The 26,520-nt window shown below is 38.1% G+C and overlaps 1 protein-coding gene across 6 annotated transcripts in view; it reads left to right on the plus strand.

Moving 5' to 3' along the window:
- The window catches only part of EEA1 (early endosome antigen 1), a 77,560-nt gene that overhangs the window by 25,223 nt on the left and 25,817 nt on the right, over nt 1–26,520 (plus strand). For 3 of the 6 annotated variants that reach the window (XM_056339761.1, XM_056339763.1, XM_056339766.1), the window contains 15 exons: nt 1,315–1,369; nt 1,472–1,537; nt 2,377–2,416; nt 3,264–3,371; nt 3,458–3,579; nt 5,217–5,372; nt 9,027–9,041; nt 10,348–10,464; nt 15,867–16,205; nt 20,544–20,693; nt 21,696–21,815; nt 22,040–22,243; nt 22,826–23,026; nt 24,492–24,605; nt 25,807–25,962. In XM_056339761.1, the coding sequence (XP_056195736.1) occupies nt 1,315–1,369; nt 1,472–1,537; nt 2,377–2,416; nt 3,264–3,371; nt 3,458–3,579; nt 5,217–5,372; nt 9,027–9,041; nt 10,348–10,464; nt 15,867–16,205; nt 20,544–20,693; nt 21,696–21,815; nt 22,040–22,243; nt 22,826–23,026; nt 24,492–24,605; nt 25,807–25,962 (1,963 nt within the window). Of the gene's footprint in view, nt 1–1,314; nt 1,370–1,471; nt 1,611–2,376; nt 2,417–3,263; nt 3,372–3,457; nt 3,580–5,216; nt 5,373–9,026; nt 9,042–10,347; nt 10,465–15,866; nt 16,206–20,543; nt 20,694–21,695; nt 21,816–22,039; nt 22,244–22,825; nt 23,027–24,491; nt 24,606–25,806; nt 25,963–26,520 lie in introns of those variants that run through there. The other 3 variants (XM_056339762.1, XM_056339764.1, XM_056339767.1) reach the window with 2 other exon arrangements.

A 26,520-nucleotide genomic window follows, 5' to 3' on the forward strand; every position in this document is an offset into this window, starting at 1 on the left:
TGTTTCACCTGCCTGAGATTTTGTTTATAATCTTAGGTGTGAATATTAGCTGATTTACTTACTGATACTGGTGAGAAAGCGGCTCTGTCTTCTCCACCCGCAACCAATGTATGGGTTTTGGCTTACAGCTGCACCTGCCTCAGTGCAGTAGTATTTGCAAACCTCCAGCAAATGTCTCACACAAGCAGAAATAATGTGTTAATAGCAGAAAACCTTCCTCTGAAAAAAAATTACCCTCCCAATATCCTGTGTTAGTTTTCCTATTAAAATTGGTCCACCCTGGAATTCTTGCGTCACTGGTTCAAGCATGTGTTTCACTTGCTTCTTGATGACCCTGACCAGATGTTAATATGCTAATGTAGATTGAATCTATGCCTTCTCACTTTAGCTAAGGAATAGCTTACTTTGTTGCCTTTTTTTCCCCCTAAGTGTAGATAATTTAAAAGAACATCTGTGGAGGAGGGGATAATGCAGCACAGAAGCAACAAAACTGTATGGTATAAAACTGAGAGAATGTATTGGCATTGGCACCCACACACATATATTTGGCGTTATTTTGATGACCTGTGTATTCTAGATTTGGAGTGGCTATAGCGGAGTAATGCAACATTATCCTTATATGTATAGTTGTGCAATTCTGTAAGGAGACTTGTGATTCAGAAGGCTGCTGTCTAAATCAATTAGTAACAGTTGTAGCCTTGGATCTTGTGTTCTTGCTTGGCTGGAGACTCAAGCACAGAATTTGAGAACTTAAAATCCCGAGGCTTTAAACATTCAGACCATTAAGTGAGTGTGTCTGTGGGGCATGCTGAATTGCTGTGTGGATGAAAAATTACATAAAACTGTGTATTTCAAAAGAAGTAAGATAGTGTGCTGTCTCTTGGCAGTGTTCCTTTACATGATACGGGAAGTGAAGGAGAACAAACCTGTCCTTTTCATAAAAAGGCATGCAAAACAGTTAAATGTACCAATGCACAGCTTTGCCATTCTGAATTTATGTGGCTGAGCTGATGCACCGATTTAGACTTACCTTCTGTTTTCATGAGACTTCTTGCATATCTATTTCTTTACTTGTCCAATTAATGTTTAGCATTTTTCAAGTGATGTGCAAAATGAACTAATAAGTATCTATTAATCCAATTTGTTCCAAGTTTCAAAAAATCTAAAAATAACTATTTATAATTACTTAAGTTATATTTATGTAGTGTGTGGCTATCACTCCAGTTATTTAATACACATTATAACCTGTATGTAATTGACAAAATATAACCACTGTATATTCATTTTCTCCACTCTGGGAATATATTTATTCAGAGATGAAGTATCACTGCTCCGACAAGAAGTCCAAGACTTACAGGCTTCGCTGAAGGTTGGAAATGTGTTTTACTTGCACTTAGTTCTTTGTTTCAAATTGCAAAGTGTTCCACTGTCTTAAACAACCAAATTTACAGTTCTTTCTCTTGCCCCCCAGGAGGAGAGGTGGTATTCAGAAGAGCTGAAGAAGGAACTAGAGAAATTGCAGGGGCAGCGGCAGCAAGTAATTGCTTTAAAATACTTGAAGCAGGTTTATCATCAGCATTGACACTGAAGATTAATACCTTTTTTGTAAGGCACGTGGCCTGATTTAGTTAGTTCCATAATTTGAATATTGACATGTTCTTGAAAACAAAGCTAGTTATCTCTCCGCAATGTAACTGTATATATAAATCTGAAGAACAAAGTCGGAATAGATAATGATTCTTCTATGCTACTCACTGCAAGTTCACTTGAGACTTTACCTTCTGTTGGGTTTATTCAGAACTCCATTTATTAAACAAAAGAAATCTAATAAGAAATTTCATCTGCTATGAGAAAAGGCGATGATGCCTTTCTTGTAAGGACTTCTGAAGAAGAGTACTGTTGTTTCACAGACGTCCAGATAAGCAGAACAAACAAGGCAAGGCAAATTGTGGTGTGTTGTGCCCTAAGGAAGCTCTTGCTTCTTTTATTACTATCAGCTGCTTAGATGCTGAATTGTTGCAAACCTCAGAAGCCGCTTTCTGACAGAATGCCTCTCATAATGTATTTAGTTATGTCTGTAACCTCCATTTTTAGGGCAGATTTCAATATTGAAGAAAGGGAGGGGGATGGGGATTGTTACTAGAGTCTTGCAAATCTAGAAGCCTCATAGTGTAGTGATACATGAAATGGAAAATCATCTTGGTCTTTTCCAGTCTTCCAGATATAACTGTATGAAATTAGGTATTTTTATACTGCTGTGCAGTATTTGAGCACAGAAGTGTTTATTCCCCTGTCTTGTCCAAAAATGGGAAGAACTTTGGAAGTAGTAGTTTTCATTGCTACCATCTAATGATCAATTTATTCTGTTTTCTTAAGGATTCTAAGTCCGATGGATTGACAACAGCTACATCTACAGGTGGCTAACATTCTATTATATTAATTTCTGCACCGTTCTGGAATTTCTGAATATGTTTTCATTATAGCTTTTTGGTTTATGAAAAAACACTTTCGGTAAATTGAAGTGCTAGAAAGCTGGAATGGTACAATTACTGGGAAAAAGTTAATTGTAAGTGCTTAAGATAGATAGTTCTTCATAGCTATAGTCCGGGGAAATATTCCAGAGGCTTGGGGTTTCTGATTTCTAGCAGTGAGACAGGAGTTCTCCTGACTCTGAAAGCACTTCTCATGAGTAGTTTTGAACATGTTTTTAATCATTTTATGTATTCAAGAATTCAGTACAAGTCTTTTTCTGGGAAAGTCAGTGATTGTTGATATTTAGATTATAGCATTTGTGAGGGTTGGTTTTGTTTAGTGTTTTTCTGTACTCATTACTAGGAAAGGAAACTGAATTTTTGTCTGTTTTGCAGATCAATAATTTTTGCATTATGTTTTTGTTCGTGAGGCACACATGAAATAGAATTTTCCTTAGGTGTGCATAAAATGTCTAGCTGATCATGATTAAAAGAGCTTTTAACTGCAGTTTGGGGCTTAGAATTCAGCAGTATGTTGCAGTGATCTGAAGGCCTATTTATGACCAGTGAAAACCAATATGTACTTAATCCTGCAGAGTACTCAACTAGTGACAGGTTCCAGCATCATGCTTGTAGATATTTAACTTCGGTGAAGTTGTTCACTTTGCTAAGCTAATTGGATGTTAAGTGAATTCAGATTACTTATTTACCTGCTGTGTTTCGTTATGGGCGTGAGTAACTGTATTGTCCTAGCTCTTCCAGAAAATAATACTGTTCTTTTTATGGAAATAGAATCATTAGAACGGCAACTAGAAGAGGTCCAAGTAGAAAATTTTAACATTAAGCAGATGAAAGACTTATTTGAGCAAAAAGCAGCGCAACTGGCCACTGAAATTGTGGGTAAGTGTATTAATGTGAGGTCTGATTCTGTTCTCTACTTGTGCAACTTGTGCAAGTGTTCATTTATTCAACTTCCTTCTTATTAGATCTTAAATCAAAGTATGATGAAGAAATCAGCCTTCGGGAAGGTGTAGAACAGAAAGTGACAAACTTGACACAAGAACTGCAGAAGGAGAGAAGTACAGTGGAAGACTTAAAGACAGAGCTGGTATTCACATTACACTAATGTTTTTGTTATTTTTCAAATCCAGGGAGGGATATATTTAAAAGCTTACAAATGCAGTTTTAAAACAGTCAAACTCTGTTGAACTTGCAGACATCTGCTTGTGGGCTGAAAAATTCAAAACACAGTTGTTTCTCATCTGTTTCACTGACCTACATTTTCAGTGTTTTTCCAGTGAGAAAATATATGTTGTTTCTGAATTATCTATTAAAATTTACCCTACATTGTGCTATAGTCTGCTTGTTTGATGGTCTACCCTTCAGCATATTTGCAGGATATCACACATGTAGATGTGCTGTGCATGCCTGTACTTGGAGCAATGCCATTGCCGATTTCCACAGCTGTCTTTAGATCACCCTTTTTCCGTGAGGTGTTATGGTCTGACTGTCCCCGGACAGCTACGTTCATCAGACATGCTCAGAGAGGTGCTTTGTGACATGGTGGCTGAACGGCTGGCAGTTGTCATCACCATGCCTATGTTAATGTTGTCCCTCTTGTGCTTGGCTGATAATACCAATGTGCGTGTATTCTGGGATTTTGGCTCCTGCTGACTGTTATGTACAGCCATGGTGCCAGGGACCAATCCCAGCCACCCAGCAGTCGTGCCGCTTCTAAAGCAGTAGTGAAGGGGACTTCCTAGTTTCTCCCACTCAACCACTGCTTAGACTCCGGAGGAAAGTAGGACTCGTTTATCCCCCTTCTTCCCTATAGTCAGCTGCCCTGAAGGGCCCATGAGTCCCTCCTGCTCCTGCCCAGCCAGTGGACCTATCCATTCCTCTCTGTTTAGTTGTTTCTTGTCTTCCTTTCTTCTTCTGCGTTCTTACCCTTTTCCTGTAGCTTTTCTATTCTAGGTGCCAGTACTCCTTTTCTCTGCTTTTTTTGGTGTCCACTATCACCCCCCTCTTTTCCCTCCATAGCTTTTCATTTTGAGGGATGTTACGGTGCCTTAGATGTAATTAGCGACAGATTTTACCTGGGGGTCTGGTATGAGGCATGTCCAACAGTACCTTCAAGACATTTCCTTCAGCTGCCCTTTTTTAATCTGTTCTTATGGTTTTCTGAAATAGTTCTTGAAGACAGAGGCAGTATCATTGTAAAAGTCTGTGCAGCACCGGATTATTGTGTCTCAGTCCCGAGATGGGCTTGTGAGTATTAACAGCAGCAAAGTATATACAGTAGTCTGTTCTGTGGAGTGGTAGAGTCAATGCAGCCTACTTCTCAGACAGTTGTGACTTCAGATAAACTTCTTGCATGGATTCCCTGACACTGTCACTTCAGTGTTTTCTCCCAGGGAAGCTCTCCATCTACCTACATAAAAATTCCAGAAATTTGATTTTTGAGACCTTTTCCCATTTGTCAGATTTGGTTGAAATCAATCAAAAAGTTCAGAGTTTAGCAGGCAAGAACTGACAACCAGCCATTAAATCCTGTTTCCTTTGGGAATGATAAGTACTTTTCTTGTGGTTTTGGTTTTTTTTGGGTTTCAATCTATTATTTTTTTTTCCCAGCTGTAATACTGTATATGTCACCTTGTCTATAAATTGACAATTTCAAAGATTTTTAGAGATGACATTGACGCTGGAAGCATGTGTGTTGCTCACTGCTACTTTTCTACTTTCCAGCTACAAAGGCCTGGTGTGGAAGATGTGGCCGTCCTGAAAAAAGAGCTGGTCCAAGTTCAGATGCTGATGGACAAAATGACACTGGAACGTGAGAGAGAATCTGAAAAGCTGAAAGATGAGTGCAAGCACTTGCAGGCAGAGCAGGCTGAGTCGGAGGTAATAATCATACCTAAAGGTGTTTCCACTAGCTTTGTCATGATTTTCATATGAAAATGGAAATTCATCATAATGTAAAAGCCTTTTTCTTAACTGAATCTTCTAACTTATCTAATAGACAGGTTTATCCATTGCAGTAAATTACTTAATTATGTCATTATTTACCCTCCAAAAGTTCCCATGCTTTTTGTTGAAAACCTTTTCTTGGCATAAAAAGTTATTACAAGAGCCTGATAGCAGAGGAAAAGATCTTCTGGCAGATCTGTGCTCTATCTACTGGGAGAGAGAAATAGAGCAATACCTGTGTGATTCAAAGGCTTAGTGAGCTACATGCAGATGAAAAGTTGTTTCTGAAAATGATCAGTTTGGTTAACTTTTGCGTGAATGTGTCTGAAAATGGATGCTAGAGTGTATGTAAAAATAAATTATTAGTACAAGGTAGATAATAATTTTAATATTCTTATAGGACATACATAATTCTTGAACTTACACAACATTTAAAAATCTCAATGGATATCGTAAACTGGTTTTAATTTTTGTTTTTTCTAGTTTTTACTGTCAGGTTGGGAGGCCTTTTTACACCTATTAATTATTGGAGGAATATTTAGTGTATAAGGTACAAATCTGTTCTGCATGCATATCCCCCCACCCCATTATACATCCTGGCCTCCAAGTGTTGCCTGTTATGGATTAGAGCAGAAGTGAGTGACTGCCAGGCCTCATCACGTCTTAAGGTCAAGATTTCAGGATGTCACCTGTAACTTGTTTCCAGGCAACACCATCTTAACTTTCCTCTTTGTTGATGCTGTTTAAAACATAAAATAAAATCTATTGTTCTCATGTTAGTTGGTTGGGGTTTTTTTTATTATTTTACATTTTTTTTCTCCATATTTTCCTGGATTTGAACTTTCTAAATTAATGTCATTTAAGAGGGACCTTGTTGTCTACTTGAGTTGCAGAATATGCTGGTTTCTTCAGAAGTACTTTGAAGGCTGGCTCTGCTTTGGCTGAGTCAGTAGAAGAAATTTTAAATTGCTGATGGGAGATTTGAAAACATTTGTCTCTTTCTTGCATATAGAATTCATGATAACTCTGTATTTAAGGAAGCAAAGGTAACTGCCTCTCCCATAGCAAATATTCAGTTTTCTTGGTTTTGTTCCTCTGTTTTTCCACCACTGAACATTTCTGTTTCCATACAAGATGAAGAAAAAGGGTTGCAACAGCTCTGACTTGGATCTTTAAGTGGGAACTTTACTCCTCAAACTGTCTCGGATCCACTGCTAGCTAAAGCCTGTTTGATGTTGTTTAACACAACAGTGAGGGAAATCTCTGACAGAGATAGTGGCAAGAAATCCTGATAAAAATACAGAATCACCAAAATTTATTCTACTGAGGGGTTGGTAAATCCATTCCTGCAGAGGAATTTGCTTCTTGGGGTATTGTTGCACCTCATTGGTGGGTTGGCTGGAATTGTTTTATTAATGGATTACTTGACAGTGTAACAGTCTTCAGTGAAGACTGTCAGCTGTGTTTGAGACCTTTTAATTTTGCCCTGCCCCTTTTCTGTTGTCCCCCACCAATGCAGCAATACCAGCAAAACTTGTTAATGCAGAGCTGTGGTCCCCAGTAAAGTGGGGTCCTTACAGAATTTCGCAGCTTACGTAGGGAATGCCTGGGATTTCTGTAGGACTCCTAGTATCCTCTGTCCTAGTGAGATTTGTAGATGTGAAGGATTTCTGACATCTTTTTATTCTGGGATTTCATGCGCCCTAGATTTCAAAACTGCAGGTTTAAATTTCTAGTTCTTCTGCACTGCAGAGCTTTAGAGAAGTGCTGCCTGGCATTACTCTAAACTCCTCAGGGCTTTCCCTCCTGCCCCCTGGCCTCCACACAGATATCTTGATCTCCTGGAATTGTACTAGGGTACAATATTGTACTAAACATGAATCTATCATTGTTTTCAAGTTAAAATATGTATGCCAAGAGCTTCATCAGATGTGAAAAAAGGAATATCACAGTTGGAGTTGTGAATATAATGTGGTTATGTGGCCATGTAAGTTGCTGTGTAATTGTAATATGGTTTTAACTGTGAGATCCCACAACTATGCTGCAGAATTCAAATTTCATTTCAAAATACTGTTTCTATAGTCTTTTGGGGTTTTGGATTTTTAGTTTTCATGTGAAGATAAAATGACTTAGTGACATGGGCTAACAAAAATCTTTCATCTTAAAACATTCTCACAGAAGTGTGAATTGCTCCTGTTACCCCAATTAAGTATATTTGTTTTGACATAACTTGCCATTTTAAAATGTAGCTATAAAGTGCAGCCTTCAACAGGAAAAAAGATAAGAGAAAGTGTGTTTTTCAGTCCTCCTGGAAGTAGCAGCAGATTGGGAAGAAGGTTGTATGATGCACCTAGCTGTTATGATGTGCTCATATAAGAAGTCTTAGATGTATGGAAGATTATAAACCACAGTGCAGCAATTATAATAAGATCAGATGTCTGTGTAGTATCGTCAGTATGTAGGCTGAACCAGAGAAGACAGAGTTGCTGCGTGGCAGAACATGGTAAGCAGCGGCAATCTGGTTCTTCTCAGAAGTGTCACTGTCTTCTCTGCTTAATTCCAACACATGGCAACAATAGCCCAAGATGTGTTCAAAATAAAAGCTTTTCTATTGATGTAAAGTGACTTTAAAAAAAAATAAACATTACTCAAAGTCATAGTGGTGAAAACTTTTCTTAAAAAAAACACAATTGTGAATAGTGTCAGCTATAAGAAAACATGAAATGGAAGTCCTTCATTGACAGAGTGGATGCAGTTCTGGCCTTAAAAGTTTGGCCGTGTTTCATCTCAGCTTTGTTCTTTAAGACCACCTCAGGGGCTGAAAATGTTAGTTGGTTCTTACACCACCCTTAGCTATTTTGCCAAGCTGGCTGAGAATACATGTATTAAATTGGTTTCCAAAGTGAGATGTCTTTAAAAAAAGCTAAATTTATGGTGTGGGTGAAGAGAATAACAAAGATCATCTGACCCCTATATGAGCATCTTCAAATGCTGCAGGAGAGGGATGTGAAGGATAGTATAGCTGTACAATTGTTGCCTAGATGTATTCATTGCTGTCCTTTTTTTGTTTTGTTTTGTTTCCCTTGGGTGTTTGTCATATTTCAGAGTTGCATCTGAAACTCTGGTGTCTAGACCTCTCAGATGAACATACATTCTGAGCTACTCCTTCCATGTTGAGTTTTTCTCTATAGTGACTCCTGCATAATAGACACTTTATGAAAACAGCTGCACTGCTGTGGGACTACACATTTCTGTGAATCTCTGCAGATCGGCACTTGCTTCAGTATCTGATAAATGGTCATAAAATACAGGTCCTAGGTTTGATTGTTAATTTGAGTGCCCACGGAATTAAACAAGATTAGTAGATTAAGTTATGTGTGAATTCAATAAAGCCAGGACTGTGGTTTTTTTCGGTTGTGTCATCCTGTCTGCCCACCCTCCCCACCCCCACCCCCCCTAAGCAAAGGCATTAAAAACACCGGAATACTTAAAAAACAAATTTGAGGAAGTGTTTCTACTAACGGCTTTTGTGACTGCTTGTTTCCATCTTTCATCCATCCATTTTATTTTTTCTGCTTTCTAATGGAGACACTTAAATTTGAGGTAAATTTTTTGAAAGTTTTTTTATCCTTATAAGTAGCTTTCTGTTGTATCAAGATAATTTCAAGAGGTTGTTTAACAGATATGTTCCTGTTTGCTTATTGGTTCATTAATTATACAGACACATCAGCCAGACAATATAATGAATGACTATTCACCCATGATATATTTCCATGTTAAGAATGAAATGTGGGATGGGCTTATTGAATTGTGAATGACAGAAATGTATCTTTATGCATTTATATTATGATTCTAGTTTGAAAGACTGCAGTGGTGTCCTTAGCAAGCTTCTGCACATTTTCTGCATTATATTCTTTCAGTAGTGAAATATCCATACACTATTCTCAGAGAACATGCTGGAATGTTTTCTGCTAAGGACAGATCCGAGGATGTGTTTTACAGAACAGCTCTGTAACAGAAGTCTTGTAAAGCACAATATTACAGAAACTCAATTAGTAACTATATGTAGTCATATAATGTGTTCACATGTTCTCTTTAGTCTTCCTTTTTTCTGTAGGAAGGCTGTAAATAGGATATTTATTGTCTACTACTTCTGTTTAGTTCATTCTTGAATTCAGTGTTTATACATTTGTACTGAATTCTGTGGTTGAGAACAATAGGAAAGAAAATTTCTTTAAAAAGGTCACTATTATATAGTGTATTCGAAGTGAGTGCATTCATACACAGCATGCTTTAGGGCAGCCATTGTTACCCATCTAAAGTGCTCTTCTTGTTTGCTTCCATTACTGTGTTCAAATACTGTGCAGTCATTGATATATTCTGTTTGTACCAATCCTGGGTATTTAATGGGATAGTATTGTTCCTCTGATCATGCTGACCTGCAGGGTTGATGTGTCCCAAAGCCACACACCAAGTTTGCATCACATGCCAGACTCACTTCCAGTGCCTTTTCCAGTATGCTTTCCTTATCAGGGAGGCAAAGATTTTGGCTGTGTAACTGTGGTGACTTGGGAGGGTTTCACCTGAAGCTAGAACTGTGATAATGATTAAAGGATAATCTGTTGTGATTTTTATCGGTGTGGGCTCTATCTGACATTTTCTATTGGACTGGGGCCAATTTTTGTCTTCTGAAATAAGACATGAATGAATCTCAGCCAGGAAGCTGGGAAATAATGCTCCGTGGTGCTTCTGTAGCTGATGGTGCTCTGAGATTAGTTTGCAGATGACTTTTTTCTTAAGCTGTTTATTTGTATACAAGATGCTTTTTATTTTGCTACCAAACATCTTGCTTTTGTTGGGTTATACATGCAAAGGTTTGTTTTTAATGTGGATTTTTCTGTTTGTTCAGGCTACTATTAACCAGTTAAGAGCTGAACTTGCCAAAGGACCTCAGGAGGTAGCTGTGTATGTTCAAGAGCTGCAAAAACTTAAAAGTTCAGTCAAAGAGCTAGAACAGAAAAACCAGGTGAGAATGCTGTTATTTCCTGTGCTTGTTAGCTCACATTAAAATGGAAACAAATCACGTGTTGCCTTGGGAAGCACTGAAGACTAACAAAACACTTCTTGGTGTGGCAGAAGTTGAGAATTCCTTTGCCATTTTGGTTAACATGAGGGATATCATAATGTACAAGCAAATGCTGTGTTTTATTGATCGTTACTATGTTACAACTGAAATCTTCAGGGTTGTTATGGTTGCGGATTTCTAATTGTGACAGTTTCTGCTTACTGTCATTAAGCAGTATTGCCACCTCACACATTAAAAGAAAAAAGCAGTACCCTTTTACATATTACGTTTGCCTAAGAATCATAACTCAGAAGACATTTTGAGCTCTCTTCATTGGTTTTGCAGTTTCTTAGCTTTTAGATGGTACTCCTGTCATATTTTCTGGCCATTTATCAGAGTAATGAATGATAGAAAATGGAAATAAACTCCAGAAGCTTCTTAGCTTGTAAGTATTCCTTGAGAGCTTTTGTCAAAGCTCTTTGAGCTTGCTGAGTTTTGTATTTGCATTAAGAAAGCATATCTTGTGGGGTAATAAATAGAGGTCGGGCAGAAAGGAGACAATGAGAAAGATGCATGCTGCTTTTTGTGGCATGTATATATAACACTGTATATAAGCTGTACACACTACATGTGTGTATTTACCAGCAACCTTGTCAATCTTGGAAAATTGGAAAGGGCAGAGACCTAACAGTGTTTCTTTAATGTAATCTAGTATTAAAGCAGCATTTTCAAAGAATGTAAGAAGGTGCAATTAAAAGTTGGTAAATTAAACTTGCCTTTAGTAGGATGACTTTTGGTTTGGCTTGTTAAATCAGGTGCAGAACTGAAATGGTGAGAATTGTCATGCTGCGCTTTTCCACAGACCAGCAACAGTGAATCAGGCTTTTGGCAGTTATTGCTATACAGTGTAGAGCCCTTGCCTGAATATATTGCTGTTCCATTAACAATGTGAGTGAAACAGATTGATGCATAAGATAACCATACTTCAAGAGAGAGTCCTCTGCTATGTCGGGTTAATGCCAAACACCACTTGGAATAGGAAGAAGAGAAGTGGCAGCAAGCTACTTTTCCTCTTTCAGTTTCAGTGACTTGAAGCAGTTTACAGCCACCTCTTTATGCAGCTTTTTGAAAGGCGATATCCATAAGAATGGTATGCTAGCCAAGGAATCTTGGCCCTGGAGGACTTGGATCTAGAACTGGAAAAGGTAAGACTAGCTTCCCAAGTAACAGAAACTGCTCCTACTTTGAACAGTTTGCCGTCCTTGAAGATGCTGTCATGGAGGAAGGAGGAGCCGTTAATGCAGAATGGAATATATTGCATTTTGATATGTACATCCATTTATAATTCCATTGCAATGTGGGAAGATATTTCTGTGCACTGACGCAGAGTTTTTCAAGCTTATGTACAACCTCAAGCAAGCAAGCTGTTTCTTGTATTTTCAGGAGCTGTACTGAGAAAAGCAGATGATAAGTAGATAGGATCAGTTTTCTGAGACCAGCAGGAACTGCCTTTCCTTCATTTATAAAGTGCTGTAATTATGGGGCTTGGCTTGCCTTGTAGAGGCCAGTCATGGCCTGTAGCCCAGAAGAGACCTAATGTGTAAAAGCAGTGTATTCCCTGAAGTGTAAGGCTTGCTGTAATTCTAAACCAATTGCATGTGGGGGTTTTTGTTTGGGTTTTTTTTTAGAAAAATGGTGATGGATTATCTACAGGGAAAAATGCTTCGTTTCTAACCTTCTATTGACAACTATTCTGAAATTTGATGAATTACCACAGAGTTTGTTCTTTAATATCTGGCCACGGTCAGTACTAACATGTATTACATGTATTTTTCCAAGGAGCAGTTATAAAAGAAGGGATCAGTGTGATGTTGGCGCTTGTATCTGGTGAGCTTTCAAGGCTCAGGGCCTTTTGCCGAGTTCTGTAACATACTGTCCTTCCCTCTTCCTTTTCTGTGGAAATCATGACTTGGGGAAGAGAGGTGGCTTGTGTTTGCCCACATATCCCTTTATATGTCTGGGATGCAGCTGGGACGTGCGTCCAGGTAGGGAACACTGCTGGCTCCTCTGATGTGACCTGAATGACCACAGCTTGGCAGCTCTGTGGCCTTGAATTTACTCATGAGCTTCAGTCACACATGGAGGCAGCGGGCTGTCAGGCAAACCCACTTCTTCTCTCGTGAAAGCAACAGTAGCAGTTTGCAGCTCTGTTTGGCCCTTTGTGACTGCAGAGGGTGTTCAGCTGTCAGGGGCAGAGGCTTTACACGCTGGTATTGGTTGCTGTATTGATCATCAGACCAGGGAGGAAGAGCGAAGAATAGTGCAGGATGCGGAACAGCATCTCGAAGTGTGTGTAGCTGCTGCTCTTGGCTGTCCTTTGGTTAGTTTGTAAGGTAATGGTGAAGAAGCTTTGCTTCTTTTTTGACTTAGTGTTCCTGAAAGCTTTCCAGAGCCTCAGTCTGCTTCAAGACAACAGTAACTGTTTCTCTTTCTCCCTGCCCCCTGGCCCCCTTTAAAATTTGTTAGTGCCCTGCACTGACTTTTCATAAAACAGCACATAGCAGTTCTACGTGAGATGTCTGGATCCGATTATGGAGTAGTAGTAAGAGCAATACCTGAGCTCTGTCTTGCCCGGTTATGATGAAAAAGTTTCTGTGGTGTGTTGGTATTTCAGGAACATGATTCATTATGAATGTTAATGATCCTGCCTGGTCGTTTCTCTTTAATGAAAAAGGAACTGCAACTTTCTTCTATAATCTGAGGGTGAAACATACTCTAAAAGCAGTGGTAGCCTTGCCACTGACCTCAGGGGGGTAAAGATGGCACTTGGCCTCAGCATGTTCTTTATGTGCTCTATTCCTGTAACAGCAACAGGTTGTTTTATTTTTCAAGAAACATTTCAAAATACACTACTTCAGGGCTAGAATTCAGTAGCCAAACTTTAGTCTTGAGCTGGAATTTTTGGCTAAGTTGTGTGCTTTAGTGTCATGGTTTAACCCTGGCCGGCAACCCAGCACCGCGCAGCTAGTCGCTCGCTCCCCCCACCCAGGGGAATGGGAAGGAGAATCGGAAAGGAATGTAAAATTCAAGGGTTGAGATAAGAACAATTTAATAGGTAAAGCAGAAGCCACGCACACAAGCAAAGCAAAGGAAAGAATTCATTCACCACTTCCCATGGGCAGGCAGGGGTTCAGCCATCCCCAGGGAAGCAGGGCTCCTTCATGTGTAATGGCAGCTTGGGAAGACAAACGCCGTAATGCCAAATGTCCCCACCTTCCTTCTTCACCCAGTTCTTATACTCAGCATGACATCGTATGGTGTGGAATACCTCTTTGGGTAGCTTGGGTCACCTGTCCTGGCTGTGTCCCCTCCCAATTTCCCGTGCCCCCTCAGCCCTCTGGCTGGCAGGGCCCAAGGAACTGAAGAGTCCTTGATTTAGTATAAACATCACCCAGCAAAGACTAAAAACATCAGTGTCCTATCAACATTGTTCTCACATAAGAGCCAAAACAGAGCACTGTACTAACTGCTAAGAAGAAAATTAACTCTATCCCAGCTGAAACCAGGACATTTAGAAAGTATATATTTTCTTAAACAAACACTTAGGGCTTTATTTATATTTGCTCTCACACGGGTTGCTGGACTGCTAGAGTTTTCGTTTGCAAGATTCCTTGCTTTCTAACAGCTCTTTTTTAATAGCTTCTTCTGTTTAATTTTATCACAATTGAAAAATGGAAGTCTATGTATGGTTTATATATATGTGTGTGTGTATATATATATATAACCAATATAGTCATCCTTTGTTAAAATCTGTAAAGAACAAAACCGTTTAAGTGTTCAACTTACCGGAATGATTTTACAGCTTTTTCTTCTGGCAAAGCAGGTTTCATCTCTGGATACTGCAAAGAAGTATACTTTTAAGATGCCCAGCATAGCTAGAATTGCAGCACTATCTATCTTATCATTGAAACAGTGTTGTTCCAGAGTTGCAGAACTCTAAAGTTTTGATATATAAGGCTAACCTCAGTCTTGGCATATTTTCTAGCTGGACACGCTAGAAGTGTTCTTTATTTTTCTGTATTTTAATTGAAAGGGTCACTAGAGAATATAGTATTTACTGAAACTGCCAGAAGTACGCAAACATTTAAAAGGCGTGCATAGTAGTGTTCACTGAGATAGGTATCAGTAAGATGCTGCAATAAATGGAACCTGCTAGTACATTTCAAGAAGATGGAATTAATTACCTGGGTTAGATGATGACCAGGGCCTCCATGCAACCGTGTTTCTGTGCTTCAAAAAGTGCCACTGGAAAACTGAAATGGATCTTACGGCTCCTTCATCATGCTTGGAGATCTCTGAAACTCTAGTTAGTGCCTCAGCTCAGCTTGGGGAAATACCCAAACTTTCTGGAGTTGTATCTTTCATTAAGATAATTTAATTTTTATTTGAGTATAATTTTGATTACTTCATGAAATTTGATAAAAATCAGTATGTAATGGTTGAAAATGACCTGTAAATAATTTTTTCCCCAGTATTTGTCTCAGCATGTAAATTTGATACTATGACCTTAGACCCTGCAATATTTACTGTCATTAATGTGGTAATTAAAATCTGACACTCAGCAATGTTCATGCCTTTGCTTTCGGGAATCCCAATTTTCAGTGTTTTCAAGCTCAAAACAACTATCCTCTTTGAGGTGATTTGTGTGCAAGGAAATTAGATGGTATGAATTAAGTGTAAAAACACCATCTTCTAAAATGAAGGTTTAATCATGAGTGTTTCATTCTGTGATTTATCAACATCAGAGATTTTCTTAATTTTCATGGGTTCTCTTCCATAATTTGGATAGCAGAGCATGCTAGTGACAGGGCAAAATTAGGATCCTTCTAAAAATGGCCAGCATGATGACTGTACTGGATTAGGTGGGAATTAAACCACAAATGTTGTTGCTTAGGGAATTGTTTAAAGGAGTTGATAGTTGAAAACTTCTGTATACTGATAACTCAGATTACTATTTCAACAATTCCACAAGCATATGCATTTGTAATAGGTTAGAACTTGAATGTTCAGGGAAAGCAAACTAGTCTTCAGGATAAAGAAATAGAGTTTCTCTGGTGTTCTCAGTGACGGGAAGCAGATTTCTGTGAGAGTATGAAAAACAGTATTTCCAGTTGAAACTGTGTGCTGTATGGGATCCAGAATTGTGTAGTACAAAACAGAGGTCAGCGTTGTCTTTAATGATGGTTTTGAGCAAGTTGTTCAGTGTTCCGCATCAACTCTTGAGAAGAGGTTTGAATAATGCATTGAACAGCTGTAAGCAGGATTGCACTTGAATTGCTGTGTAACTCTAACTCTCTTCGTAGAGTCTGACTGAGAAGCTGCTGAAGAAGGAACAGGACTACACCCAGCTAGAAGAAAAACACAATGAAGTATCTGTGAGTAAGAAGAATGTGCAGGCAAGCTTTCACCAGAAGGACCTGGACTGCCAACAGCTTCAGGCAAAGCTGTCTGTATCTGAAGCCTCGATACAGAGATTACAGACAGAGCTAGGTGAGAAGGTGGAAGTGAGCCAGAAACTTAAAGAAGAGCTGTCTGAAGTAGAGATGAAGTACCAGCATCTCAAGGCGGAATGTAAACAGCTGCAGCAGCAGAGGGAGGAAAAAGAGCAGCATGGCCTGCAACTCCAAAGCGAGCTCAGTCAGGTAAGGTTCCTTAAGCTTCCTAGACCATCCTGTTGGGATGGTTCCTTAAACCATCCTGTTAGGGTTTTTTAAACTGTGCATACATATTTTTCATGCATGTGCACTTGCATTTCCTTATTGAAGGGCAGTAATTAACCAGCGCTTGTATTTGAATAAATAACAACGCTAGCTGGTATTTGAATAAACAAGTATACTTCCTGACGCTGCAGAGAATGAAATACAATCGCTTCTTCCCCTCAGAGAATTAAAGAAAAGAACAGGCAAAAAGAAGAGGCTGTGATAAGAGCGCAAAAATTCTTCAGTATTTGTTGTTACATCTGAATCTTTTTAGTAGGTCCAAACTTCTGTCAGTGCCAGATGAGGATAGCTGTAGCCTCTAAGTCACAATCAAACTCAGCAAGATCTACAGTTTTATAACTGCCTTTTCACATTTTTGTTTCTGGAAAGGTTAATGTAATATCTGTCTGTCTGTAGTATAATTCTACTTTTTCTGAGAGGTAAATATCTTATTTTTGTATCTGGAGCTCTTTTTAAAACTATCTTTATAATTACAGTTTTAAAAATTACGGTTGAACGAGCATAAACTTTGTAGCTTATTTCTCATGTTCTGATTTTACTTTTTTTGGTGCATGAATAAAAAAGGGTTTATCTGATCTGAGACAGGTTTTTGTCCACTCTTTTTCTCTTACAGTGTTAAATGAAGTCTTCTGTCATCCTACAATTTTTTCCCTCCCCTTTTTTTGTTGGGACATTCCCTGAAATAAAGAAAATATTGTAAAGTTAGAGGACAACCCAGAATATTGAGTTTCCATGACAAATACGGTAATAGACAAATTCTAAGAAGTCAGCAAGGTTATTTATTCCGGTTCAGTATGGTAGCTGAAGCTATAATGAATTTAGATTATGAGAAAAACAAATTCCGGTAGAGTATCAGAAGTAGTTTCACTTCTAGTAGAAATTTTAATACTCTGTAGGAAGTTTGAGAAAAGTGACTCTTCGTTTTACATTCAAACTGAATAATGCTCCATTTGCTTTAAAGTTGAATAGTGAATACAGTAGAGAATACCTAGTGTGAAAAGCAGGGGTAATGTGAAGTCTTAATATCGCTTCCTTTGTGTCTCTCCACAAACACCTCCTCTGTATATTGCTGATAGCTGTGAGAACACCCTGAGCATACATCCCTGCACTTTTTACATATAGTTCTACTGATTCCAATGGGTTATGGAAGCTGGACTTCCATTTAACATTGAGCTTATTGAAATTTGAGGCTGGTTGAACTTTGTTATATCTAGTGTCTTGGGGAGTAACGTGTTCTCATTGTAATGTAATGGAGAAATATTTGTGCATCAGGAATCGTGTCCAGCCCTAAGATGGGAAAAATAATCTGGGGTTTTTTTTCCCAGTATGACGTACGTAATTTTAATCTCTCACTGAAGCGTTGTCATTTTAAAGTGAGCGTTTATCAATTTTCAACTCTTTTTCACGTCTGAAATAGATGAAGTTGCAAGCTGTGCATGTATAGCTTATCTTGGAAGAACTGTGGCTTGGCAAAACTTCATTATGTATGTATTACATCCCCAGAATGACTTTCCTTCTCCCATCAGTCTTCTGTCAGGGGGAGGGGAGATAATTATATTAGTTATCTGCTTAGGAATCCTCACTTGGTAAACTGCCTCAGTCTGCCTAGGCAACATGTATGCAAGCTTCTGAAGCACAGCCAAGAGGTTGAGCTGAAATCTGGCTTCAGCCTGAAAGGGCATTTTCAAGAAGAATATTTAGGGTGGGCAAGTGAAGGAGGAGGAAGGCAAATAAAACATTGCTGAATTAATTACTATGAAAGACAAAGGAGGCATCACATATCCTCTGGATATTGGGGATAAAGACCATTGGGGATAAAGACAATCTAAGCAAGGAAACCTGAACAAGCCGCTGGGTCTCAGGATGTGTTTTGGAATTGTATTGTAAAAGAATAGTGGAGGCGGAAAAAAAGCCCTTCATACATGGCATAAAATAAAATTGAAGCAAAGCAAAAACTTCTCTTCCTCTCTCTCCTTCCAAATAAGGGTTAGGTTACTATTGTCATGAAAAGACTAAATTTCTCATATTCACTTAATAGTTTAATGGAATTACCATTTTATGGATGTAGTGCCATAGCTTGTGTTGACAAAATGGATGCTGCTTATGATGGCATATATGTAGTTGTTTAGTCAAACCACAATTTCAAAGAATCTTTGCCATCTTCTCAAAATTGATTTGAACAGATGCATGTCTGGTTAAATTTGTGTATTTTAGAGTTTGAGTGTTATAAAGGAAGTGATCTTTACAATGGAAGGAAACTTCAGTGATAATGTTGGTTCTGCGCAACAGTAGGAAGAGGGTAACACAAGAAAATACAGGCTCCCTCAGTCTTGAAGAAATGTTAACTGCTGATAAATATGGTTGTTGAGAGATTTTGAATCTACTTTATTGTATCTTTGAAAGTCTAAATGTTATTTTTTGCATTTTGTTGTCTGAAACATTGGTTAATCCTGGATTTTATGGTTCTGTTTACTTAAAGTCAATCTTAAAGTCCTTGAAAAATTCTTAACTGTGCCTGTAAAAGTGACTTTTGTAAAATGCCGTTTGCTGATTTTTTTCCCCTTTCCAAATATTCTTTCCCAGTATCAGGTTACCCATGAATAGTTACAATAGTTATCTTGTTGCACCCTTTCTTCATTAATTTTTTTCCTGCCGCTCTTGTTTGTATTTTTAGTCAGGAGGAAGTATTAATAATTTAGCGGTTTCTGTGGAAGAAAGACAAATGTTCTTGATTACTGGAGAAGAGATTATGGTCTTTTTCCTCACTGTGTCCGCCCTCTTCTACCTCTCTTAACTGTGCGGTCACAGTTAGCAGTTGGCATCTCAGCCACATGCTGAACAGCTTTTCATTCACAGGTTTTGTGGTTGTGGACATATAAACAAATAATTTAGCTTGGCTTCCTAAGAAAATAAGACATAGGCACATTTGGTTCTTGGTCTCCATCCCCTGTAACATTTGCATTGTTTGATAACTTCAGCCAGATTGTAACAGGTGGCCCAAAGGTCTTCAGCATTAGGCTCTTCAGTGTTAAATTACTGTGGAAACAGGCAGCTGGGTAAAGGAGAGAGACTTATATTCATGCCTCACCCCCTCAGTGCCTGGGGGGAAGATGTAATGTTAGCAAAAGCGCTGTTCTTTTTTCCGTCTTGCTAGACAGACAGCTGGTCAACAAGTGGTAGCTTGCAGTGAGCAGCAAGGTTGTGCTGCCTTTTGCCTAGATATTAGTAGGGATTTGAGGAAAGCTTGAGAAAGGTTTAGGGATACTGAAGGGAGTACCTGGAGTTAAAATGTGAAGGGTTTAAGGGTCTTGGACATAAATTCATAGGGAAGTAGGCTTCGTTTATCCTGATACCTATGGAAAGTTCTTGCTGTGCTGCAAGGTCTGATCCAGTCTCTTTTTTTTTTTTTTTTTTGCACTGAGTTGAAAGTTCATTTGTGTATCTGTGAATGTGTTCATGTAGAAGTAGGCAGGAGGTAGCCCAGGACCTGTAGTGACAGTTTCGAGTAGAAGAAAAGTTGATTTTATGGAGAGAGCTTTTTAGAACAGTGAGTTGTAAAAGGCCATCTTTGAACACTGAAGATGGTGCGGTACTGCTTTTGTTGACTGAAAAAATCATGAGGCAAGCTTATATGCAGCTGGAAGAGCTCATCCCCCTACTTACTGCGCTGCTGGACTATAAGCCACCAAAGCTACTATGTACTCTGCATCGAAGGTTCATGCATCTCTGGTCTGCAGGGAATGAATGCCATTGATGCAGCCAGGACAAGCTAAAAATTACACCCTTAGAGTATTCTAGCAATGCAGAGCAGTATATTGTGGGAGCCAGCGGAGCAGGTAAAGGCATGGTGCTTCAGCCATATTGTGCTACATATTGTGAAGGTGTGTGCTATATAAGCTGAGATTGCTGTAAGCATCACTAGTTTACACGATAGTCCTTATGTCTTAGAAGGATTGCCCTCTTTGTGTTTCTACTAAGTCTCTGTAACTCATATTGAGGGGTTTCTGTAGAGAAATTAGGATATTTCTGGGTCCCTCCAACTTACTTTTTTGAATATTTGTTCATGCCTTTGCAGTTGAGGCTGTTCTTAAACATGATTTGTGTTTCTGAGGTGTGTGATATACATACATGACTTCAGGAGCTCATGTAGTTGTTTTACTCCAGATTATGAAAACTTAGGGTAAACATTTGACAAAACGGATCTAAAATACAGTACTATGGGCTAAAGAATGACTAAAACATGGATAACTTTTTTTTCAGTTGCACAGTAAACTTCTAGAAACAGAGCGTCAGCTAGGGGAAGCACACGGGCGGCTCAAGGAGCAGAGGCAGCTGTCTAGTGAGAAACTGATGGACAAAGAGCAGCAGGTGGCTGATCTGCAGTTAAAACTTTCTCGTGCTGAAGAACAGGTAGGGGCTTTTATGCAGACTCTAGTTTGTTCTGGTTCTGATAGTAGTCTGTACATACACTTGTGGTGAAGTTGCAGTTTATAAAGTTTGTCCTTATGGGAATTTCATTTGACTAATGCTGTTAAAGTGGTAAAATTATCAAAATCTGTGAAAATGCCACTTGCATTACAGATTTTTGTAAGGCTAAATGCTTATCGGATGCATGTATGTTCATGATGCTTTACAGATGAACAAAAGATGTACATTTTGCACTTGTGAGCTTTGTTTAACGATCTTTTTTATAAGATGTAGGAGCACCTAAGCCCATGTGGGTGAAGTTTTGTGTGTAGGTATTTTTGAGATAAAGCCCTACATGAAATAAAAATGAATGTGGCAAAGCAGGTCATTGATAGTTAATAACCAGTGTGGGGTGGATGGGCAGAAAACACTTGTTTTATTAAATTTTATTTGTGTTAATGAGCATCTTGTATATGTTGCTGATTTTCTGCTGCCTGTATGGGGATTGGCCAAATACCTGAGTGGTACGTTGTCAAAGCTTTAAAGCTTTTCTGTAGCTAATTTGCAAAGCCTTGACCAGTACAGCACTGCAGACACTGCTAAACTGAAGTTGTTACTAAAACTGCTAATAATAGTGATAATAATGTTATTTTACAGGTATCTATGTCATCAGTCATGTTACATCTTAACAGCTGTTGGAAAAAATCATACTAAAAATCTCTTATGTTTTAGATTTTTGAGAGCTAAATTCCATCCATATATATCTGATAGTTTTATAGTTCTCGCTTGTGATAGAGAATCTCACCTATTAATAGTAATGAATGCTTTGGTTAGATTTTGATGCTTTAACTAGCATTACACACTTTTATATTTATACCAGTTTTCAAATACTCTTTTTTAGACTAAAATCTTTCAGCATTAGATTGAACATAGAGCACTGTTGGCATACTGAATGGTGATCGTTCATTCATTAGTCTGGTTTGGTTTTTGGTTTTTTTTTTTCAGCTAAAGGAAAAAGTAGCAAATTCCACAGAATTGCAGCATCAATTAGATAAGGCAAAACAGCAGTACCAGGAGCAGCAGACACTTCAGCAAAATACTACAGCAAAACTACGAGAAGCCCAGGTAACACGTATCCTCATGTGAAAGTATATTTAAGGATTTCATTATTTTGAATATGTTTTCTCTGTAAAGGTGACTTGCATGACTTATACTAGTTTCAATAAATTAACTTGTAAATCTAGAACAGAATATACAGAAAATGTTTAATAAATTTATCCAACATTTTATGCGTTAGGAGTAACTTCTAAGGTCCTTATAATTAAGGAAGCTATTATGCAAATTTCTAGAATGATTTGGAGCAAGTACTACGACAAATTGGAGATAAGGACCAAAAAATTCAAAATCTTGAGGCTTTGCTTCAAAAAAGCAAGGAAAACATCTCACTGCTAGAAAAAGAAAGAGAGGACTTATATGCCAAAATTCAAGCTGGTGAAGGAGAAACTGCAGTTCTTAACCAGCTGCAAGAGAAAAACCATGCATTGCAAATACAGGTAAGAACTTGGAGACTTGTTTCTATGCTTCAATTCTCATTATTGAATCTTGTTTCCTTTTCTCCTATCTCATCAGATACGACACTAATCTTTAATGTACTCTTCTGTTTCTTTGTTACTTACTTTAAAGATCTTACTGTAAATTTCACAGGACTTGAGTTTTGGTGACTTCCTTGCTGTCAGCATATAGGGACAGGAATTCCTAGATGTTTCCTATGTACATATGCTAGTAATATGTGCTTACAAATAATTTTTGGATACAGATACATGTTTGGTTTTATTATTTTGAAAAGAGGTTTAATTCCCACTTTCAACACCAAAGTTCAGTTTAGCCTGCATTTGTTGTCTCCGTAGTATTTTGGTTTTGTTACAATAAGACCAAGTTGGCGATTCCTTTTGCTTCCATTTTCAACTGGTAACCTATTTAAACTCTGGTATTGTGTACAATATAGCTTTACTGTAATAGTTCAGAAAAAGAAATGTGGTGGTGGTGAGTCTCCAGAGCCACGATAAGACACAGGTTTGTGACTTCCCTGGACATGCTGTTCCAGCCTTCTATATACCTCGTTTGTTTCACTGCAGGTAACTCAGCTGACAGAGAAGCTGAAGAATCAATCAGAAAGTCATAAACAAGCCCAAGAGAATTTGCATGAGCAAGTGCAGGAGCAAAAGGCTCATCTAAGAGCTGCTCAAGACCGCGTGCTTTCCCTGGAGGCAAACATCACTGAACTAACCAGCCAGCTAAATGAAAGTAAAGAGAAAGTATCACAACTTGATGTACAGGTAACTCTATACTGTGTGGTGATGGTAAATCCTGCTTGTGCTTTTTGTATTCTCTCCAGAGAACATACAAGACCATTTGAGAAAAATTGCATGTTTCTACTAACAAATGAATGAAGTAGAATAAGGCAGATAAAACTGAGGAAAATGTAACTGGATTCAGAATAGCAATAGATGGCAAGTGTTGGGGTTTTTTTGTTGTGGGTTTTTTTTTGCTATATTATTTTTTTGTTAATTAACACCCCCCCAGAGTTCATAACTGAGTTGCGGAAACTCTTGTCCTCAAGCATCTCTTACTGTATTTGTAATGATTAGACATCCAAAGCCCTGCTCTTACCAGTCTTGGATTCTGTGCTCCAGAGTGAAAGTCTGTAAAGTCACTAAGATCTTCTTGTTACCTAGAAATTTCCTATGCTTATGTGTTTTGTCAAAAACAAACAAACAAAAAAGCTGTGGGCTACCTTGTTGTCAGTTTAATTTACCAAACAAGGGAATTTCCTGGTATGGAAACAATGCGGACTCTCCTACTATGAAGTGCTGCTTAAGCTAAAAGCTAATTATGTTCAGCTTTCCCAAAGAAAAAATGACATTTGAACAGAAGTTCTTGCATCAGTGCACTTGGAGCAGCTAGTACTGTTGTTGCTGGATTAATACATTGTGGCGTCTTTTGAATTAGTGTTACTCAATTTCCAAACAGGTCTAGGAACATCTGATGTAGCTTTGTGATGTTTTTACTGGGTTTCACTACAGTGTCTGGGCTGTTTTTTCAGCAAGACATTAGAGCTAGAACTGAATCATCTATGGACTATTGCAACTGGTTTTTAAGGCAAAATGAGCTTCCTTACAGTCTTAGAGAAGTAGCATTTCTATTAGGGAGAAAAATAGTAAATCACAGTAACAAGTGACCCTGAATATTGCCACTCTGCACCCTCACCATTCATACCCACCTTCTAGACTTTGTTTGGTGGGTGTTTTGGAAAGAAGGGAGGTTGCTCCCTAACAGGCAGGTAGGAGCAGAGAAAGATGGTATGCATGTAGAAGCATATTTTTGTTGTTTCTTGTTCTTTCTGCTTTTAAAAATTTTGGAGACCCTTAAATGTGCATGTAGTTTGAGGTTATCAAGGTATGCATCTGTGTGAATGCACTAAGTGTATCAGATTGTTCCTTGTTAGTAAGTAAAAATCTTTTCCTAGAATAGAAGATGAGTGAAACTGATGGGGTTTTTTTTTTGGTTTTATGTGGGTTTTTAGCTCAAAGAACTGACAGTGACTTAAAATCCTGATATTTGTCTAAACCCTGAAAGTATTTCTTCCCGCTTCCCCGCTCCTTTTTTTTTTTTTTTTTTTTTTTTAACACTAGCACATGAAAACTACTGATTTTACTATTAAACTTACTGATGAGTATAAAAAAAATTCAAATGAGCTACAGTAAAGTAGATGTTCTAATGAAATACAACTTGTCTTTTCAGGTAAAGGCAAAGACTGAATTGCTACTTTCAGCAGAAGCATCAAAAGTTGCTCAAAGGGCGGATCTTCAGAATCATCTGGACACTGCTCAGCACGCACTGCAAGATAAGCAACAGGTTATGAGCAACATATAAACATGAAGTTTCTATGTTACCTAAAAACCTAAGAATAGTTGTTTACAAACTATATAAACATGTGAATATGCATTTGGAAATCATCCTTTAGGCTATTTTAACTAAATGATATGTATTCAGGTTTTTTTGCTGTAATCTGGACCAGGTAAATTTTGCAGTGTAAAGAATATGCTTGGGAATCCCCTCCTTGCTGTAACATTATGGTTCAGAATCTAAACTGTTCTGTTGGGGTATAATTAAATTCTCACCCGTATGTTATGAAGAAAAGGTTGTACAATGCACTGGGTACAAGTGAAAACAAGTTTTAACTCTTACTGCAGATTCAGATAAATTCAGAATCAGTTGCCTGTATTCAGAAGTAATTATCTGTATGCTAACTGATACAAAACCCCAAAAGACTATTGTTAAAATTGCATGTTTTAATGTCTGTTAATCCTAGTGAAGCATTCCATTGGCTGCTGTATCAAATACTGCATTGTTAGAGTCAGTGCTGGCTGCGGTCTTCATGGAAACATCCAGCAGATGCTAACATAGCACCATTTTTGGGCGTGGGAATGTAATTAATTGATATAAACAGAAGACCTCTTTTTGCAACTATTAAATAATTAATAATTAAATCAGCATGGTTGGAGAGCAATGAGCTTTGATGTAGCTGTTACCATAGTGGTTATTAGGTGAATGTGTTCATGTCTTCTGCAGAAATTACGTTGTTTTGTGTTGAACCAGATCATTTGAAATCATCTCTTGTATGTGGAGGACTGTGCCCATCTTTTGGCTTTCGTCTTTGGTGGTGCTTCATTTCATGAATACAGCATAAATTTTCTCTAAGGTTTTGTAGTATTACTTTCTAGTTACTGTTGTACTAACTGCAGGATCTAGCATGTTTATTATGTATAATTCCTCTTCCGTTTATAACTTAAGCCACCTTTGTTAAGATTTAACCTACAGCCTATAAAGTTTTGAGAGGAATATGGAGGCTTTAAAAGAAATTTTGTCTGTTCAACAGAGAGAATTTGTGCCCGTGTGTGTTTTCCCTCTCAATTTCCTGCCACTCAGAATAAAAAGAAACATTATTTTCCTTTTTTATTTGAATACTTCAGATCATTTAAAAGCATATACGACATTAGTAATTCTTTTTAGTTATTTAAAAACTGACAACCCTTGTATTTTTATTTTACCTTAGGAGTTGAATAAGGTCAGCGTTCAGTTGGATCAGGTTACAGCTAAGCTGAATGACAAGCAGGAATACTGTGCTCAGCTGGAAGCCAATCTTAAAGAATACAAAGAGAAGAGTCTTTATTTAGAACAGAAAACTGAAGAGCTAGAAGGACAGCTTAAGGTTTGTATTGAACACAGTTTCTGAGCTTACAGAAACCAATGTTCTCCACTGCTTGGTCGTATGTGATAAAAACTGTGCTCAAATTATGGGGGAAGGATTATATCAATACCACTTTTGTAGCTTTTCTTTCTCACTAGTGTTTCCTGATCCACCATTTAATCCCATTTTCCCCGTCTACCATGCTAGCATATTACACTAAGATGACAGGTTTAGAGCATTGCCACTATACTGTCATTTTCCTGTATATGTGCTTCAACCAACCTCTGTGCTATGTGGAAACTGTTATGAGAGAGAACATGAGTATGTCCCAAAATTAGAGTCTTCAGGTTCAAGCTTATGCACTTTACAAGTGGTAGCAGGGACTATGTGTTACATTGGTAAGCCCATGTTAACGCTACCTGCCTGGTTTATTTCTAAAGCCTTTCAGTAGGCTTTTTTTCAAGATGTATTTATCAATATTTTTCCTCTAACTTGATCTTGAGATTTGCATTCCAGTTCTGGAATCAGTTTTTCTTTAAGGTATGCCTAATTCTGGCAGAAGGTTTGCAGAACCTTCTG

This window comes from Falco biarmicus, chromosome 5 (genome assembly GCF_023638135.1).
Source record: "Falco biarmicus isolate bFalBia1 chromosome 5, bFalBia1.pri, whole genome shotgun sequence".
Classification (NCBI taxonomy): Eukaryota; Metazoa; Chordata; class Aves; order Falconiformes; family Falconidae; genus Falco; species Falco biarmicus.